The 15106-nt window shown below is 39.4% G+C and overlaps 2 protein-coding genes across 3 annotated transcripts; both read right to left on the reverse strand.

Moving 5' to 3' along the window:
* Positions 1-117: 117 nt before the first annotated feature.
* LOC122407728 (GTP-binding protein Di-Ras2) lies at positions 118-8114 on the reverse strand. Its single transcript, XM_043414130.1, has 4 exons — positions 7002-8114; positions 6192-6874; positions 3382-3600; positions 118-585 (listed from the first exon to the last, which is right to left on the reverse strand). Exons 2-4 carry the CDS (start codon positions 6327-6329, stop codon positions 352-354), a joined length of 591 nt encoding a protein of 196 aa, XP_043270065.1. The 5' UTR covers positions 6330-6874; positions 7002-8114; the 3' UTR covers positions 118-351.
* A 358-nt stretch (positions 8115-8472) lies between these two features.
* Positions 8473-10287, reverse strand: LOC122407769 (ARL14 effector protein). 2 transcript variants are annotated; one of them, XM_043414196.1, is made up of 4 exons: positions 10066-10287; positions 9728-9790; positions 9386-9648; positions 8473-8589 (listed from the first exon to the last, which is right to left on the reverse strand). In XM_043414196.1, the coding sequence occupies exons 2-4, from the start codon at positions 9755-9757 to the stop codon at positions 8508-8510; spliced, it is 375 nt and encodes a 124-aa protein (XP_043270131.1). In that variant the 5' UTR covers positions 9758-9790; positions 10066-10287; the 3' UTR covers positions 8473-8507. The 2 variants fall into 2 exon arrangements, with proteins under 2 accessions (XP_043270131.1, XP_043270121.1); XM_043414186.1 differs by having other exon boundaries at positions 9728-9793.
* Positions 10288-15106: the final 4819 nt, after the last annotated feature.

Consider the following 15106-nt stretch of genomic DNA (forward strand, 5'->3'; position numbering starts at 1 on the left):
TCGTTCGAGTGGCCGCGTCACAATGAAATATAAATCGCTGAAAGAATAGTTGCACGCTGAGGCGAAAGAAGGAAAATATATTCGTTGGTGGAGCAAAGAAAGTGGATGGAAAAACGATTGAAACGATACGAAACCGAGCGATCGTGTCGCCCCTTAATTTCTATTAAATTTTATGTACATGCACGCGCGTACGCTCATATAAACGTATGCGTTTCATAACAATAATAATGATAATATATCAATCGGAATAATAATCGTAATGACAATCGATAAGTACACGTCTTTTCTTCTCCTCCTTCTCGCCTCCCTTTTCTTCGTCCCTCGCCTCTGCTCCGTCCTCTCCTTTTATCTTTACATAACGGCACATTTTTCCTTAAGGCTTATCGCGTTGTTGCTCTGCACCGGTTGCAACGACACCGAACGATTTTTCTCGAGCGTCAGTAGGTCGCGGAAAAGCGCATTTACGTTGTGATTCGTCTTGGCCGATGTCTCGAGAAAACCGCAGCCCCAATTAGCCGCCTCCGCGGCTCCCTCGGTCATCGGGACCTCGCGCACCGAGGGACTCTCGTCGCACTTGTTGCCAACCTGTCGAGAATAATTTTCTTTTCTTTTCTCCACTTTTTCAGACCGGCGCAACAACGTTTTCCCACCCTCCCCCCTCCCTCCTTTACTCTGTCCCGTACATCTTTGTGCCAACTTGAAAAGAATCCTTTTTTTACTGGTTTTTCTGCGTTTTACATCACGGCCCGTGACCGCGATCGGATGAATATGAGAATCTCGAATCGGGCGGATCAATTTTTCAGATTCCTGCGCGTAAATAACTCGGAAATTTTGCTCTTTTGTGCCGTGCCACTCTCAAGACGATTGTTACATAAACCGCGCGTATTTTGGTCTCCCCTTAACAGCGCTGTGGCTGATCGAGGAGCGTCAACGGGCAGGAAAATCATTACTTGTTGACAGAACGCGAATGATTCTTCGCGACGTCGAATCTTCCGTTGACGGTTTACTGCGAGGTTGACTTATCGTAATCTCTAGAACTGGAGACGAATTTTGTTTTTCATCTTATTTGACAGTTAAAAAGCGATGAAAAACTTTGACAAACTTCGAGAACACTTGTGGCAGTGAATGAGATTGAAATTTGGAAATTGACCTGCGGGCCTCTGGGAAGCCTGCCCCAACGATGGTGCCAGCCACGAATGTGCAATTTTTGGACACACGATATGGCGAGGATCGTGTTTTTGTCAAATCTTCGATTCGGTCCACGACTTTTTCTATCCGATTACGAAACGGGGGGACCTGAACCTTAAAAAAATGCCAGTTGTTTATATTCCAGATCAGTGACTTTTCCAAATTTGTTTATTTCAAGTTTTCAACAAATACCGGCGACAGGTCAACCTCAATTCCTATTTCACCGAAAAATCGCATCGAAGAAATATATTCGGAGTTTGTTCCTGCGATAAAAATTGTACGATGAAAAAAAAGTTGGAAACCTTTCACTCTTGTGAAGCAAAAACGTTTGAGTCGTCGAACCTGCCGATTCGGATCGGAAAGTTTCGTCTCTGTGCAATAACACCGGCATTACAACGTCACGTCCCTGAATACTTTATACGTGACCGGGGGTACGTTGACGCAGTATACGCGAACGTTCTTCTTGGCAGGGTGTTTTATTACGCAGTGATTAACGTGGCAACTCTGGAGTAGCACAACACGAGAAGGTAACTGAAAAAGCTGGAATCTCGAGGACTCTCAAGCTCCCCGGATGAGCGATGCACTCCTGCACATTGTCAGCTTTGTTTTTCCCTTGACAAACTCATTTTCATAAATCAACATCCAACACCCACTACAGATTCGCTCAAGCGTCTTTGCTCTCGTTTAATGGAACCTCGAAAAATTCATACTTCCGTGTTCATTCATATTCATCTATGCTAGAAAGCTTCGCTCGGATGCTGAGAGCTCACATTGTAATTATAATAATGTTCTTCAATTTTCACGATCTTATCTCCTGAAGCGTCTTTCGAGCTGCTTTCCCAACTCACGTCATACTTAAATTCTATCAGGGCTGTTACTCATTTCACAATCAGAAGTTTCAAAACTTTGACCAATTTTATAAAAGAGTTTTGGAAACTTTCGGGAAGAGCTTGCGGAGACTCCTCTTTTTACCAAATATTCATTTTTGCCATCGAGACTAAAAGTGAAGTATGTTTGATGGAAAATTACTTGAGTCGTAACGAAAGTGAAGATTTAACAAAAATTTTAACTCAGTTTTAAATTCAAATTGATACCCATCTCAGTGAGTAATCGAGATTGAGAAAAAAATATACGAATCATGAGTGCTTTCGAATGAGTTATTAATTTTCGAAGTTTTCAATCTTTAGCATCGAAGTGGCTGTTTCTAGATGTGATGTTGGACTATTTTCAAAACTTCCAATCCTTTTTTCTGAGCCCGAGTGAGCTAGTTTTGCACAATTATCGAGGAAAGTCGATTCTAGAAAAGTTCCAAAGGATTTTCAAAACTGCCTGACTCCTGATTACTATTCCAGGAGCACAAACATTCACTGAATTTTTCAGGCTTTCCCTATTTTCCATGCGTAACAACCCCTTTTTTCGTATGTATCTTAAGGCCTTAAATACATTTGCAGCGGGCGAAAAAACGTGATTTTCTTCATTTTTTTCGACAAGAAAATAAATTTTTACTGAAAAATTGTAAACGACATTCATTCGTACATATGTTCGTGTACTTGTACAATTTTTTTGTACAACTCCGGCTGTATTCCAGTAGCACCTTTTTTGAGCATCAGTTGCGGTGGACATGACAACTAAAAAACTATTAATCCGATCCATACCAAATTTATATCACTTATTTGTTGTAATAATAGGTTGGGCCTGGACGAAGGATTTGTTAAAATTTTAACTTAAAAAAAATGGCGACAGTCTTAACAAAAAATTCATTATTCGAGGTGCTAAATTTTCGGTTTTTTGTTGCAATTTTTTTTTCAAACAAAATACGAAATCCTTCGAGCATATTATTATAATAAATAAGTGGTATATATAAATTTGGTGTGGATCGAATTAATAGTTTAGTAATCGTCGCCGCCGCGAAGGTATTTTTCAAAAAAGTCGATTCTGAGATAACTGAAGAATATCTGATAAAAAATGTTGGATTTTTCTGCCCATGACAAGTGTGCATAAGCCCTTAAAGAATGAAAAATAAAAATTGTTTAAAAGAGGAAAAAGTTGTAAATCTTTTCAAGTTTCTGGCATTTTTCGGGGAACCTTTTATTGGATTTTTTCGTATCCTTTTGCAAGTCTCTCGTCTCCGAGGGAAACTCCCAATTTGTCGCGGGTTTACTTTCCCGTATTTTGAATCGAAAATGATCTTACCAGCATAATAGGAATTTGCGAAATGTCCTGTCCCTTCAACTCTCGTATGACAGCCCATATTGGTCGAAGCTCTTCGAGGCTCTGCCGCGAGCAGACCGAGTAAACCAGGATGAAAGCGTGACCTTTGCTTATAGAGAGTCGCTGCATTGCGGGAAACTGATGGGACCCCGTTGTGTCCGTAATTTGAAGAGTGCAAATATTTTTGTTGCAGCTTATTACCTGAAAATTCAGGCACGTCCGATAGCCGCTCAATGATTTTTTGAATTGGCTTGCGCCTTTTCTTACGAGAAACCAAACGGAAAGATTAAGATCATTGAAGAGCCTCAAATCGTTCGATCGAAATTGAATACAATTTCGGAAGAACGGACGCAGCTCTCGGACATATTCGCATCGCGAACACAGCTCGGGTCCAAACAGTCTCGCACCAGTTTCATTATTCTCAATATTTCGCTGTTTTATTATACCTTACGAAAAACACTCTTATTTTGACAACGAGACGAAACCATGAATGAGATTCGACTTACGACCGAGCGAGGAGAACCCACAGAATCATCGTATTTCGAGACCTTTCATTTTTCCTCAGTCAATTGACTAACAAAAGAGAGTAGCCGAAAGTGGAATTTTTAAATACAAACGCGAATGAAAATCCGCACTTGAAATTCAATGCAATTCAACGATCACAGCCCCGAGGACTTTCCATCGGAATAATTCCACGATTTTCATTCTCATTTTCAACTGTCTTCAAAAACTTTTCATCTTTATCGGCAGCCAGAATTTTTTCAACGTCCCAAGAGGCGTAAAAAACAAAAAAAATTCAAATTCTTCTGAATTTTGGAAGAAATTTCAAAAAATTTTGAAACACCTTCAATTTTCATCCTCCCAATTATTATCTCACACAAAAGCCACTGATCGAGTGTCCACCGCACTAAAAAAATCTCCCCCCGGAAGGAAAAAACAGGACATAAAACGAGGCTGTGATCAAATTTTCATTGGTGCACCCAGAACGGTACGAAATTAACGAAGCATTGAAATTAATTAATTGCATTTAACGAGATAGGAAACGCAGCGAGTCTCGAAAGTTTCGAACAATCAATCGCTCCGTCGTCGAGAGACGAGTCTAATGAAAACATTTGTTAAATGCACATACGAGACACTGAAATGTGAGGTAACAATGGAGCCGAATGGAGCGTAGCCTGCTGCCCACTCGAGTTACCTTTCGTTGTGGTTTTCGTTCGTCGACGAATCGGAGTAAGCGACAATGAAATTTGATGAATGAACGAGACAATAATCCCTTCGTCAAACGTCTATCTCACTCGATCGTTTGTGCTCTCCAAATTTCTGTCTGCATATGCTTATTTTAATCGAATCTCTCTCGGGTCAGTGGCCATCGAGTATAGAGACGCGTGCATCCCTCGCTCTCTCTCTCTCTCTCTCTCTCTCTTTGCTATTCTCATAGTTCGATGACACGGACTGCACGGTCTCGCCCGACTAGTCTGACACAAACATATTTTCCACTACGAGGATTGTTCCTATAGAAACGTGTGTAAGCCGCACACGCAGACACCGTCGTCGGAGCATCTCATTCATAGTTTCGTGTATGCAAGCGTGCAGGTAAACCGATAAATAGAGCACTATAAAAGGGATGCGAGGGGCAAATTACCGGGGAAATTCTTCCACACCGTTCACAAGCTTGACCTTCGTATGGGAGGAAGCAGGAGATGAGAACTCGTGGGATTATTCGAACTGGGTTTCTCTTGGTTCGTTTTCTTAAATAAGCACAAAATTATTTCCGAATATTGTCCTTCACTTCTCCAAAAATGAGAATTCAGACTCTGAACTAAAGTTCCAACGAAATTGGGCGATGAAACAAAATTGTTTCTTCGACGAACGAAATTTCGACGAATTGAAAGTTTAAAAAAAGCTTCAACAATTTAAAGTTTTCGTAATCAGTCTGACGTTGGGCCAGTTTCATCGAATTTCGTAAATAAAATTACGGAAATTCAATTGCAGGAATGAGAATTTTAGATGCAAACATTGGGGTACAAAACTCTCATTCAGGCTATGAACACTGTAAACGTTAGAATTTTAGGTGTTTTTGTTTATTTTATACATGAAAATTGGTTGGATGGATTCACGTAGAACCTTGTGCACACCTTTTACGTACTCAGAAGTACTGGAAAATTTTTATTCTTTTATTTTTTTAATGTTACATTTTCGTACAATGGTGCGTTGAAAATGGCACCCCTTGAATCGATGTTTAAAGCAAAATGGAAAGTTTTTGTCCCAGGGACTCGATTCGAATTTTTTTTTTTTTTTTCTTTTACAAACAATTTTCTACGGATAAATCCACAAAAATTGTGATTTTTTAATTCAAATGGTCGCCGTTTTCGTTTCTAAACAATATTTTGAAATTTTCCTCCACAAAAGAATAGCATAGAAAAAAATTTTCCAGTACTTCTGAATGTGTAAAAGATGTGCACAAAGTTGTATGTAAATCCATCCAACCAGTATTTATTTATAAAATAAACAAAAAACACGTAAAATTCGAACGTTTGCACTGTTCAAAGTCCTTAATGATTTCGAGTTCTGCTCGTGCTTGGAGCTTGATTTCGCGGTTCAAACAAGACTGTTGTTTTGTGAATTTTCTTGTGAATGTAGTCGAAGAGAAGCCACATTTTTGGAAAAGTGAGGAAGGTTCATAATCGATTTTGATATTGGAGAAAGCGAAAATAATATTTTGGTGTTTTTTCGTAGGCAGGGAGAGAGAAAACAGGGAACAAAACTGTGGAGAATTGCGGAGGTTCGATTACCTGTCTATAAGTGTCCTCGATAGTCGGAATGTAAGATTCGCGAAAAGTTCCTTTGACGAATCGGAGTACGAGCGAACTTTTGCCAACACCACCGGCGCCAAAAACGACGACGCGATAGTCGTTGCTCTGTTCCGGCATCCTGACATCTGCCGTGATTGCTTTTCAAAGCCCCGTTGAACGGGGTCTCCGGTTGCACTGAGGATGCGTCCGCGGTTCGTGAGGAGTCTCGCCGCTCCGTTCGGGGCTCGAGGATGAGCCGAGGCTTTTTCCGTCGGAGTTTTGCGCTCGGGGAAGAGATTTGAAGCTCGGGGGACGATTCGTCCGCGGATGAGCGGCTCGCGGGAGCGAGGATTCGTTGCGAGCGTTTATCCGCGAACTTCCGGTCGGATTCGCGAGCGATGCACTTCCCCAGGAAGCGAGCGGGCACGGCGAAACGAGGGAGCGAGTCGTTGGCTCGATGATCCGGTTGAAGGAACGCTCCGCTGTCGGTCTATCTGGCGAGGTGAAGGATCCGAGTGCTCGTTCCTGACGAACGATTCTTCGTGAACTGACGGAAGGCCAGCATAATGCGTTGCTACGTAAATTCACCGCGAGGTGCTCCAGTCCTGTCGAGCTCCAATGATCGCTCTGCTCCCTTTTATCCGGACGTCATTCTCGTCGGAGCAGCCACGACGAGGCGGAAGCTTTCCCGGAACGTGAAAGGTTAGAGAATTTCTAAAAGTGAGCTGCGTGGGATTCTGATTGAGGGCTGATACCGAATGCGGCGATATCGGTTTCGTACGAGCGAAGAGCTCTTTGATGTTCACCTACGTTTGCACTTTATCGACGAACCGCTGCTGCTGCTGCTGCTGCTGCTCACCCTCTCAAAACCGACGACTATATATCAGCCTGAGAACCCCTCCACCTGCTGTCACCGGTAAGAAACGAGCCTTCGAGGAGCACACGCGTTGGTGGAAACGCACTTTTCCAACTCTGCCAACGAACTTCACTCAATTTTCCTCACTTCACCGAGTTAGCGAGTCCTGCCGACGACTTGTTCCACTTCAACGTTCATCCTTCGACTCCGATCCGCTTTCTCTTTCCCCTCGGCAAAATTCGTCCTTGTTTTCGACGAGATAACTCGTCCCTTGCGCCAGGAGATCCGTAACAAAATATCTGCAGAAGGAGTACGATTCTGTCCGTGCTTTCGTACTTGCCGCGAGGACTTCACTTCGCTTCTATTTCTTTCCTCCTTTCACAGTGAATATTTGGCTTCTTGCAGGACTCCTCGTTCCAGCAGTGTCTTAATTCATGCCCCGAATGTTTGTAGCTGGTGCTGCTGCTTCTCGTCAGCTTTTATAAAACCAGGAGTTTTCGTTGATCCAAAGATTATCACGTTCGTAGAGAGACTCACACACGCAAACCGTTTGCTCGAGGCCTCGGGGCGTTAGGTTTCTTATTGGGGAGAGTTTGATTATTTCTCGAGTTGCGACGAGAAGATGCGCGGGGAACACCCTCTCCCTGCTCACTCGGCGGCGCTCGCACACTCTCCCTCGAGCAATTTTCCTCTCTCACTCTCTCCCCAGAACTGTGTGTGCAACTCTACGTGCGCAATAGGACCGTCGGACCATCAGCGGAAAGAGAAGCGTGGAAAATCAATAGCCAGCGTGGGCGTATGAGTGTGAATCGGGAAAAATAAGTAAGGATGGAACATCAATGACGGGCCACTCAACCTGCCGTTACCTGTCCAAGACGAAGACACACTTTTCCGCTCTTTACCGAGCGACAGTAACAATCGACTCTTGTTTTTTTCTTCTTTTTTTTTTTTTTTTTATATTCTCATTTTATCCAAGCTTTTTTATTTTATTTTTTATCGAGGACACGAGCCATCATAACAGTTGAGCTTCTTGCTTTTTCGCCTACTTTTTTTCTAATATTTTTCTTTTTCTCGAGTACGCGAGCTGTGCGTGGAATATATTTTGATGAATTTAGAGATTTTTCTTGCGGGAAATGTAAAAAAGTGCTAAAGTCGATTTATTTGGAGAATGAGCTTGTTGGAAACCTTTGGAAATGAAATGTAAAGCTCGAAAGGGCATTTGGGATAATGTATTTTGCGTGGAAACGAATCGTTGATATTTTGTTGACATTCGAAGAAGATTCCTCGTTTCGCTCATGTTCGTCGTTCGAAATAACTGATTCGATGTTCAAACGACGAAGGAAATTAGATTTTCTCCGTTACGCAACTACCGTCTGGCGAATGAAGGAGAAGTGATGCGGGACGATCGAATCTCTTTGGAAAATCTTTGGACGAGGAAACAAACTGTTTTATTCGTTCTGCTAGTGTCTTAAACTAGGATTTTTTATGATGACGTCGCTGCCCTCGTTTTCAATCGTATCGTAAGTCCATTTCCTAAAGTTTCTGTGAACAGAAATGAGAAAATCGTCGTTATTTTTTTCAACAGAAAAGGTTTTGTAAAGAAATTTTACAATCGTTTGCTACGCTGATGTTTCATTCGCCAAGTAACGGAGAAACAAAACATGTGGTCTCGTCACAGTTGAATTGTTCTCAAAAAAAACTGTTTTACCGAGTAGTTTTCGAGCTCAAGCGATTACGAAACTGTTCCAGTTCGTCTATTGAAATTTTTTGTTCCTCTATGCTTCATTTTTTCTTAAATTTCGCATGAAAAATTCATGAACTCTTTACTATAGTTTCCTGCGATTTAGTCGAAAAGTGTGACAAAAAAATTGAGCTAAAACCGTGTGCCAGAAATTGAAAAGGATTCCACAAAATCGCGAGGATTCGATTGATGAAAAAATTTATGACAATTCATCATTTTTCATTGCTGAAAAGCAGCCTACTGTGTAATTTTTTTCGAATCTCAACCAAATTTGTCAACTAAATACGGAAATTTCGTCGTCTCCAAAGTAAGAAGACCCAAAAGAACAATCTTGTGGCCTCAAATTTGGCCTACTTTGAAAATAATCACCAAAAATAATGTTCAAAACAACCGCATGGTTACGAAAGCTAAAACTGGTGAACGACAAGAAAACTATACACTTTAGCAATGTTTTTCATGAAATAAAACATTCATGGACAGGCAAGAGAAAAAATATCCTGCAATATCGATGATCTGTTAACGGTAAGAAACATACAGCGAATGTAAGTAGCCGAGAATGCTGTGTAACTCAATTTAACTAATAATGTTTTTTAATACCTGCACTCATGACCGCACTTGGTGGAGCCGCATTTAGCACAAGGAAAATGACAACCAGCACAATCTAGTTGTAAGCAGTCGCAAAGATTGTAGCCGGTTTTGACCATGAAGCCTCTTTCGTCATACACTGAATATTTTTTGCTATTCGGATAGAGACGTCTGTTGAGTTTTCTCTTTTCTCTTTCGCTCCTTTGAGGATCAAAGTCGCTTAAAAATTTCTTGGTATTGCTGTCTACACCTCGAAGCCTCGAGGAGCGAGTGCTCTAAAAATGGAGATCATAATAATCGTTACTCAAAACTTCCAAAAGCCGCAACAAATAAATTTTATTTCGAGTGACTCACCCGTTCTGTTGAAACTGCGCCACTATTCATTTTTCAGGAATTCGATCGGAGATTGGCAGATGTCTTCTGAAAAAATACCAATTCAAATAAACATTGAGAATGACAGAGATCGAATTTCCCGTTAGTGGCATTTAATTGTTTCAATCATGGTGATAACTTATTTTATTTTGCTTTGTAACACATTGAGACGAAAACGCCAAAATTACCAGAGCATGGGTTTAAATTGAGACGATAGATCGGAAATATGTATTAAATGTATGCAAGCTTCACAAATATGAGGTTAAAATCGTAAAAAAAACTCAGAAATAACTATTACGATGTTTCAAAACGTTGCTCACCTCTGCGATAGTCGAAAAGAAAGGCCTCTCAACAAAAACCTCGGAATTAACCAACCTCGATTGAGCTTTCGTACCTGTATTATACTTTAGAATTTGTGTTTATTGATCTTAATAATCATATTCGTAACGCTTCATCACGTCGCAATAATAACCGCAATAACAACATCGCACCGTGTCAGTGTCAATGTGACATTAGAAATTGGTGGTCACGGTTTTCATTAAATGAGGTTAGGTTTAACCATGAAAGTGAAGAGAGCAGGTTCCTTTGTTATCAACGCGCTTTTATCTCACGTCAATAAAGTAGAAATCATCGCGAGTGCTTCATCGATATAACGTTATGTGTATATAATGGAGAAAACAAAGGAAAAAATTGGTTACTTTGACCGATGTTCAAAGTCTATTGAACGACTTCTGAAAGTGTGTAAAAAATTTCAACCGTGTTTGTAAAACACAATTGATTTCACCAACATCATAAAACATTCTAAATATTTCAATATTCAACGTTATCGACTTTTAGTCAAATCTAAAAACCCACTTACGAACAATTTGAAATTATAAAAAAAAATTCTAACCACATTTCAAGAATCTGCGTATTTTTTTCAAGATTCTAACACGTAGCCCGATTCATAACGAAGAGATTAAAAATAGTTTCGTCATACACTTCAATGCATTCAAAAGCCTTAACAAGCTGCAATAAAAAACAACTATATATAGGATATCGGCAATATTTCCTCAATGCTTCAATGGGCAAAGCTATACGATCTTTGTGAAAGAGAATTGAGTTTGATCGCATATTTTATAAATACGACTTCTCATTCTCAAACAAGTTGTACGATTAAAAAACGTTCATTCACTGAAAAACCAGAGTCCTATGCCCCTTCCCGTTCCCCGAACCTGCGGTATGACCGTGAGAGTTGCGTAAGTCCAGTACGATAAAAATAACCTGACTCCTAGACCGTGACCTTCGGAAGCGCAATACGTGTGTAGTAAAAAAGTCTCTACTATACAATCACTTTTACTACAGAGACAGAAAAACAACGACGATCGTGTATTACACAGGCCTGTAACAATATAGCAGACTGTTTCATTCATAAAAAAAAGCGTCGCTTATGCACCGTATCGATGATATCATTCTCTTGTTGACAGGAGATGCGTTGAGAGAAAAGAAAATCTTATCGCCGCGATCGTCTTGGGAGCGGTTTCGCCTTCCATTTTTCATTCGCATCGAACAGCAGTAAACAGTAAACGTAACATTTTTACGATTCTTTATTATAGCAGAACGCGATTTTTCACCCGCTAAGAAATGTCTGGAACCTCATTTTTCAAGGAGATTTCATGATTTACTCGCTGCAAAATCGTGGGCGATGCGTCGTCAACTGTCACTCGAGTTTTCTAACCAATAAATGGACGTGGAATATTTCACTGATGATCAATGTTGTTTTAGACATTTCAGTGTATGACGCATTCTTCGTTCACGTCATGAAAATACGCTCACAAATGAACGTAGTTTTGCGATAGGTTAAATCACACAACTCTCAAATATTTTCCGAATGACGTTGAGGTTCGATTGAGATCAAGCGACAACGTTCACTACACTTTTTATTGTTAGTATTATACATATATAATAATGATGAGAAGAAACGTTTTGGTGTCTTTGGTGACGGATCAAATATTTTTTTCACAAGTTTATCAGCAGAAGTGTCCGATGACTCTTCTGTCTTGAAGGTTTCCAATTTCTTTGTCGTGATTACACGAACACACCGTTCGAGAAAATAAATGATTCACGTGCATAGCCACCATATTTCTCGCGAGTGTCATAAAAAGAGTCCGAAGAGTAGCGCGAAGGAAATGTGCAAACATGCGTGAATTCTCGTGGAATTAACAGAGGTAAGAGCTATTGTTATTACAAAATTTTATGTTCGATAAATTTTTCGACGACGTTTTCAAACTTTATAGTCACCAGAGTCGCTCTCACATGCACGAAGATTTTTTAACATGACACGCTGTTTTTTGTGTTGAATGTAATTTTTTCTAGGCTAACACGAAAAAGGGGCACCGACGCGTCCCGCGCAACAAGAATCGTGTGAGCACATTTTAAACCGGAAACGTGGACTTCTAGCGGCAGTTTGGGAAAAAAAGTTCAATAAAAAATTTCAACGTGTTTAATGATTTTTAAAATTTTAACTGCTCGTCTCGGTTATTGTTAATTAAAAATACAAAATTGTGAACAAAGATGAAAATTGAACGAGCGAAACAGCCAACGACGAAAATGCATCAACATTTTTATAAATTCAGTGACCGTTCATAATCTCAACATATAAATTCATTACATACACGAACATTAGGGTGACGCAAAAAATCGACTATTTTTTTTTCAGAGTCAAAAATCAGCTCAAAAAAATTTTTCTTAAAGGTCGCTCAAGATTTTTAAAAATTCCAAAAATAGTCAAAATTTGACTTTTTTTATTTCAGGAGTTTCGGTACAGGCGATACAATGTTGCCATGCTAAACCATGCTAAAAACATAAAAAATTTCAAAAAGTTTAGAATTTTATAAAATTTGGTGAACATATTCTTTAGTGCCAAATTTGACTATACAAATTTTTTAAGATTTTTCTTCTACACAGTTATCGAGTAATTGATCACTAAAGTTCACGTGTATAAGCATAGCGTTTCCACATATATAGGTATACATTCCGGGCATAAGAAATCTGCTTTAATGCGTAATTACTCGATAACTAGGTAGAAGAAAATTTTGAAAAAATTTGTGTTTTCGCACTTGATGTTGAAGAACATTATCACCAAATTTGATCAATTTCTTAATATTTAGACTTCTGTACCGAAACTCCTTAAAAAATTTTTTTCCTCAATGCAGCGAAATTTTGTGCCGAAAAAACCAATGAGTTTCTGAAATTTCCAACTCAAAATATTCATTTTTAAAGGTCGCTCAAAATTCATTTTAATTTTTATATACTTAAATTTTATTGTTTCGAGCGACCTTTAAATATTCATATTGATTATCAATTTGAATTTTGAGTTCCAAAAGTACGAAACGGAGAAAAAATCGTATATAACAATTTGTAGGTAATGGACCAGAAACACGGAAATTTTTTTACCGGCGTGTAGCAAACCGTGTTTGAGCCTGCGCTATTTTTGCTTTAATTCAATTATAAAGTACTTGTTCGCAAACAACAATTCGAAGTATTTTTGTTGGTAAAATCTACTTGATAATTATTTAAAAAAATTGTTCAAAGCATCACTCAGTATTGTACCAAATTCACTCATTATGAGAGTCAATAAATGTTTTGATTAAACAGGCATGCTCTATTCATAATGACATTTTCTCTGCTAACTAGTTCTCGTAATTGTTTGAATTGTTTAAATAAAAATATCGACCTATTGTAAAATCACACCTTGTTACGTCAGATTTTTCCTCCATCTCATTGTGTATTTCTAACCATTATCTTACTTATTGAAAGTGAAAATTAAAATGAATAATCAATATAAATATTTAAAGGTCTCTCGAAGCATCGAAAGCAAAGCATATAAAAGATTAAATTAATTATGAGCGACCTTTTAAAATGAATTTTTTAAATAAAAAAATTCAAATTCGACTATTTTTGGAATTTTTAAAAATCTTGAACGACCTTTTTTTGTTGACTTGATTTTTGAAGGGGGCTCCTGAAACATGATAAATTAACATATTTTCATAGGAGACGCTGAAAAAAAATAATCAATTTTTTTGCGCTACCTTAACGAACATACATATATTTGTTACGTATAAACACTGGGATGTCGGTGATGATTTGAGGTACAAAAAAGATGTGCTATCCGAAAAACATACAGGGTAAATTTTAATGCCAAAAAATTGCGTGGTTGTCTATTTTGTGGTAGCAGCACCATCGCAGATCAGTTTGCATAACGACGTTCAACTTCCTACACAGATTCTGTATCCAACCAATCACAGAGCAATACAAACTTTTACATTGCGTTACTGATTGTGAACAAAAAAAGAAATTCCATTAATTTCAAGTTCCGGTGAAATTTATCAACGAGTAAAACGCGAATTCAGTTGAGAGAATATTTTGTTTCGGTTCGCCCAGGGGAGCTTACACCCCCGCAGCCGTGACATATACCGAGAGATCCTCGTTTCAGGCGCGTTCCCTTCCCATGTGTGTTTATGGAACGAAAATCCGTATACCCTGGTCGACGATAATTCTTGTCACATTCGGTATCGTGGGCGTAGAATCGTTTTTTTTTTCTTCCTTTTTGTTTATTCGACCGTTCAATTAATCAACGCTCTAGTAATAAATCGCGATATGAAATTTCCTACACGGTCGCCCTCCTGACCGTTCCCCTTTATTTGTTACATCCTTTGCGTTTGAGGGGTCGTGACATTCGCGATTCGTATATTCACTTACATTACATATTATTTTATACTTACCTCGAATAAAATCCTGAAATAGAAAATCAGGAGAGAGAAAGAGAGCAAAAAACAGCTCAACGCAGAAAAACGTCAACCTGAGGGTGACGCGAGACACGAGATCGAGGTGGAGAATATAGGCGGGGGCGAAAGTGTTTTATGCGTGGTAGTATAGCCGCGTGGGTGCGCTGCCTTACCAGGACAAAATCCCTACACCAGCCTCGCTCTCCGTCCCTCTTCTGCACTCATTGATTATGGTTTAGCGAGCTCGCTGGGCTCGATGGTGGCGGTGGCGGCCTGGTATGCCACCAGCGCCATCGATGCCTGTAACACCGTAACGCGTGGTTTGCGTTTTTTCACCTACGGCCCACACACTATTCGCTACATGTCCTTTGCTTACCGAACAAATTCTACTACAGTTCTGCGCCACATATTTACAGGATTTACTTTAACGATTTACGTCACTTGGATCCTCCGTTCGAAATTCAAGTCTCAGGAAACACATTTTTACAATTCAAATCACGAAATTTATGTTGTTCCTCAAACTTCTACGGTGCCATTACGAATTCAGAAATATTCGTATATATATTGTATAGAGAAGGTAACACTAATGGAAAAA

Source organism: Venturia canescens, chromosome 1 (genome assembly GCF_019457755.1).
Source record: "Venturia canescens isolate UGA chromosome 1, ASM1945775v1, whole genome shotgun sequence".
Taxonomy (NCBI): Eukaryota; Metazoa; Arthropoda; class Insecta; order Hymenoptera; family Ichneumonidae; genus Venturia; species Venturia canescens.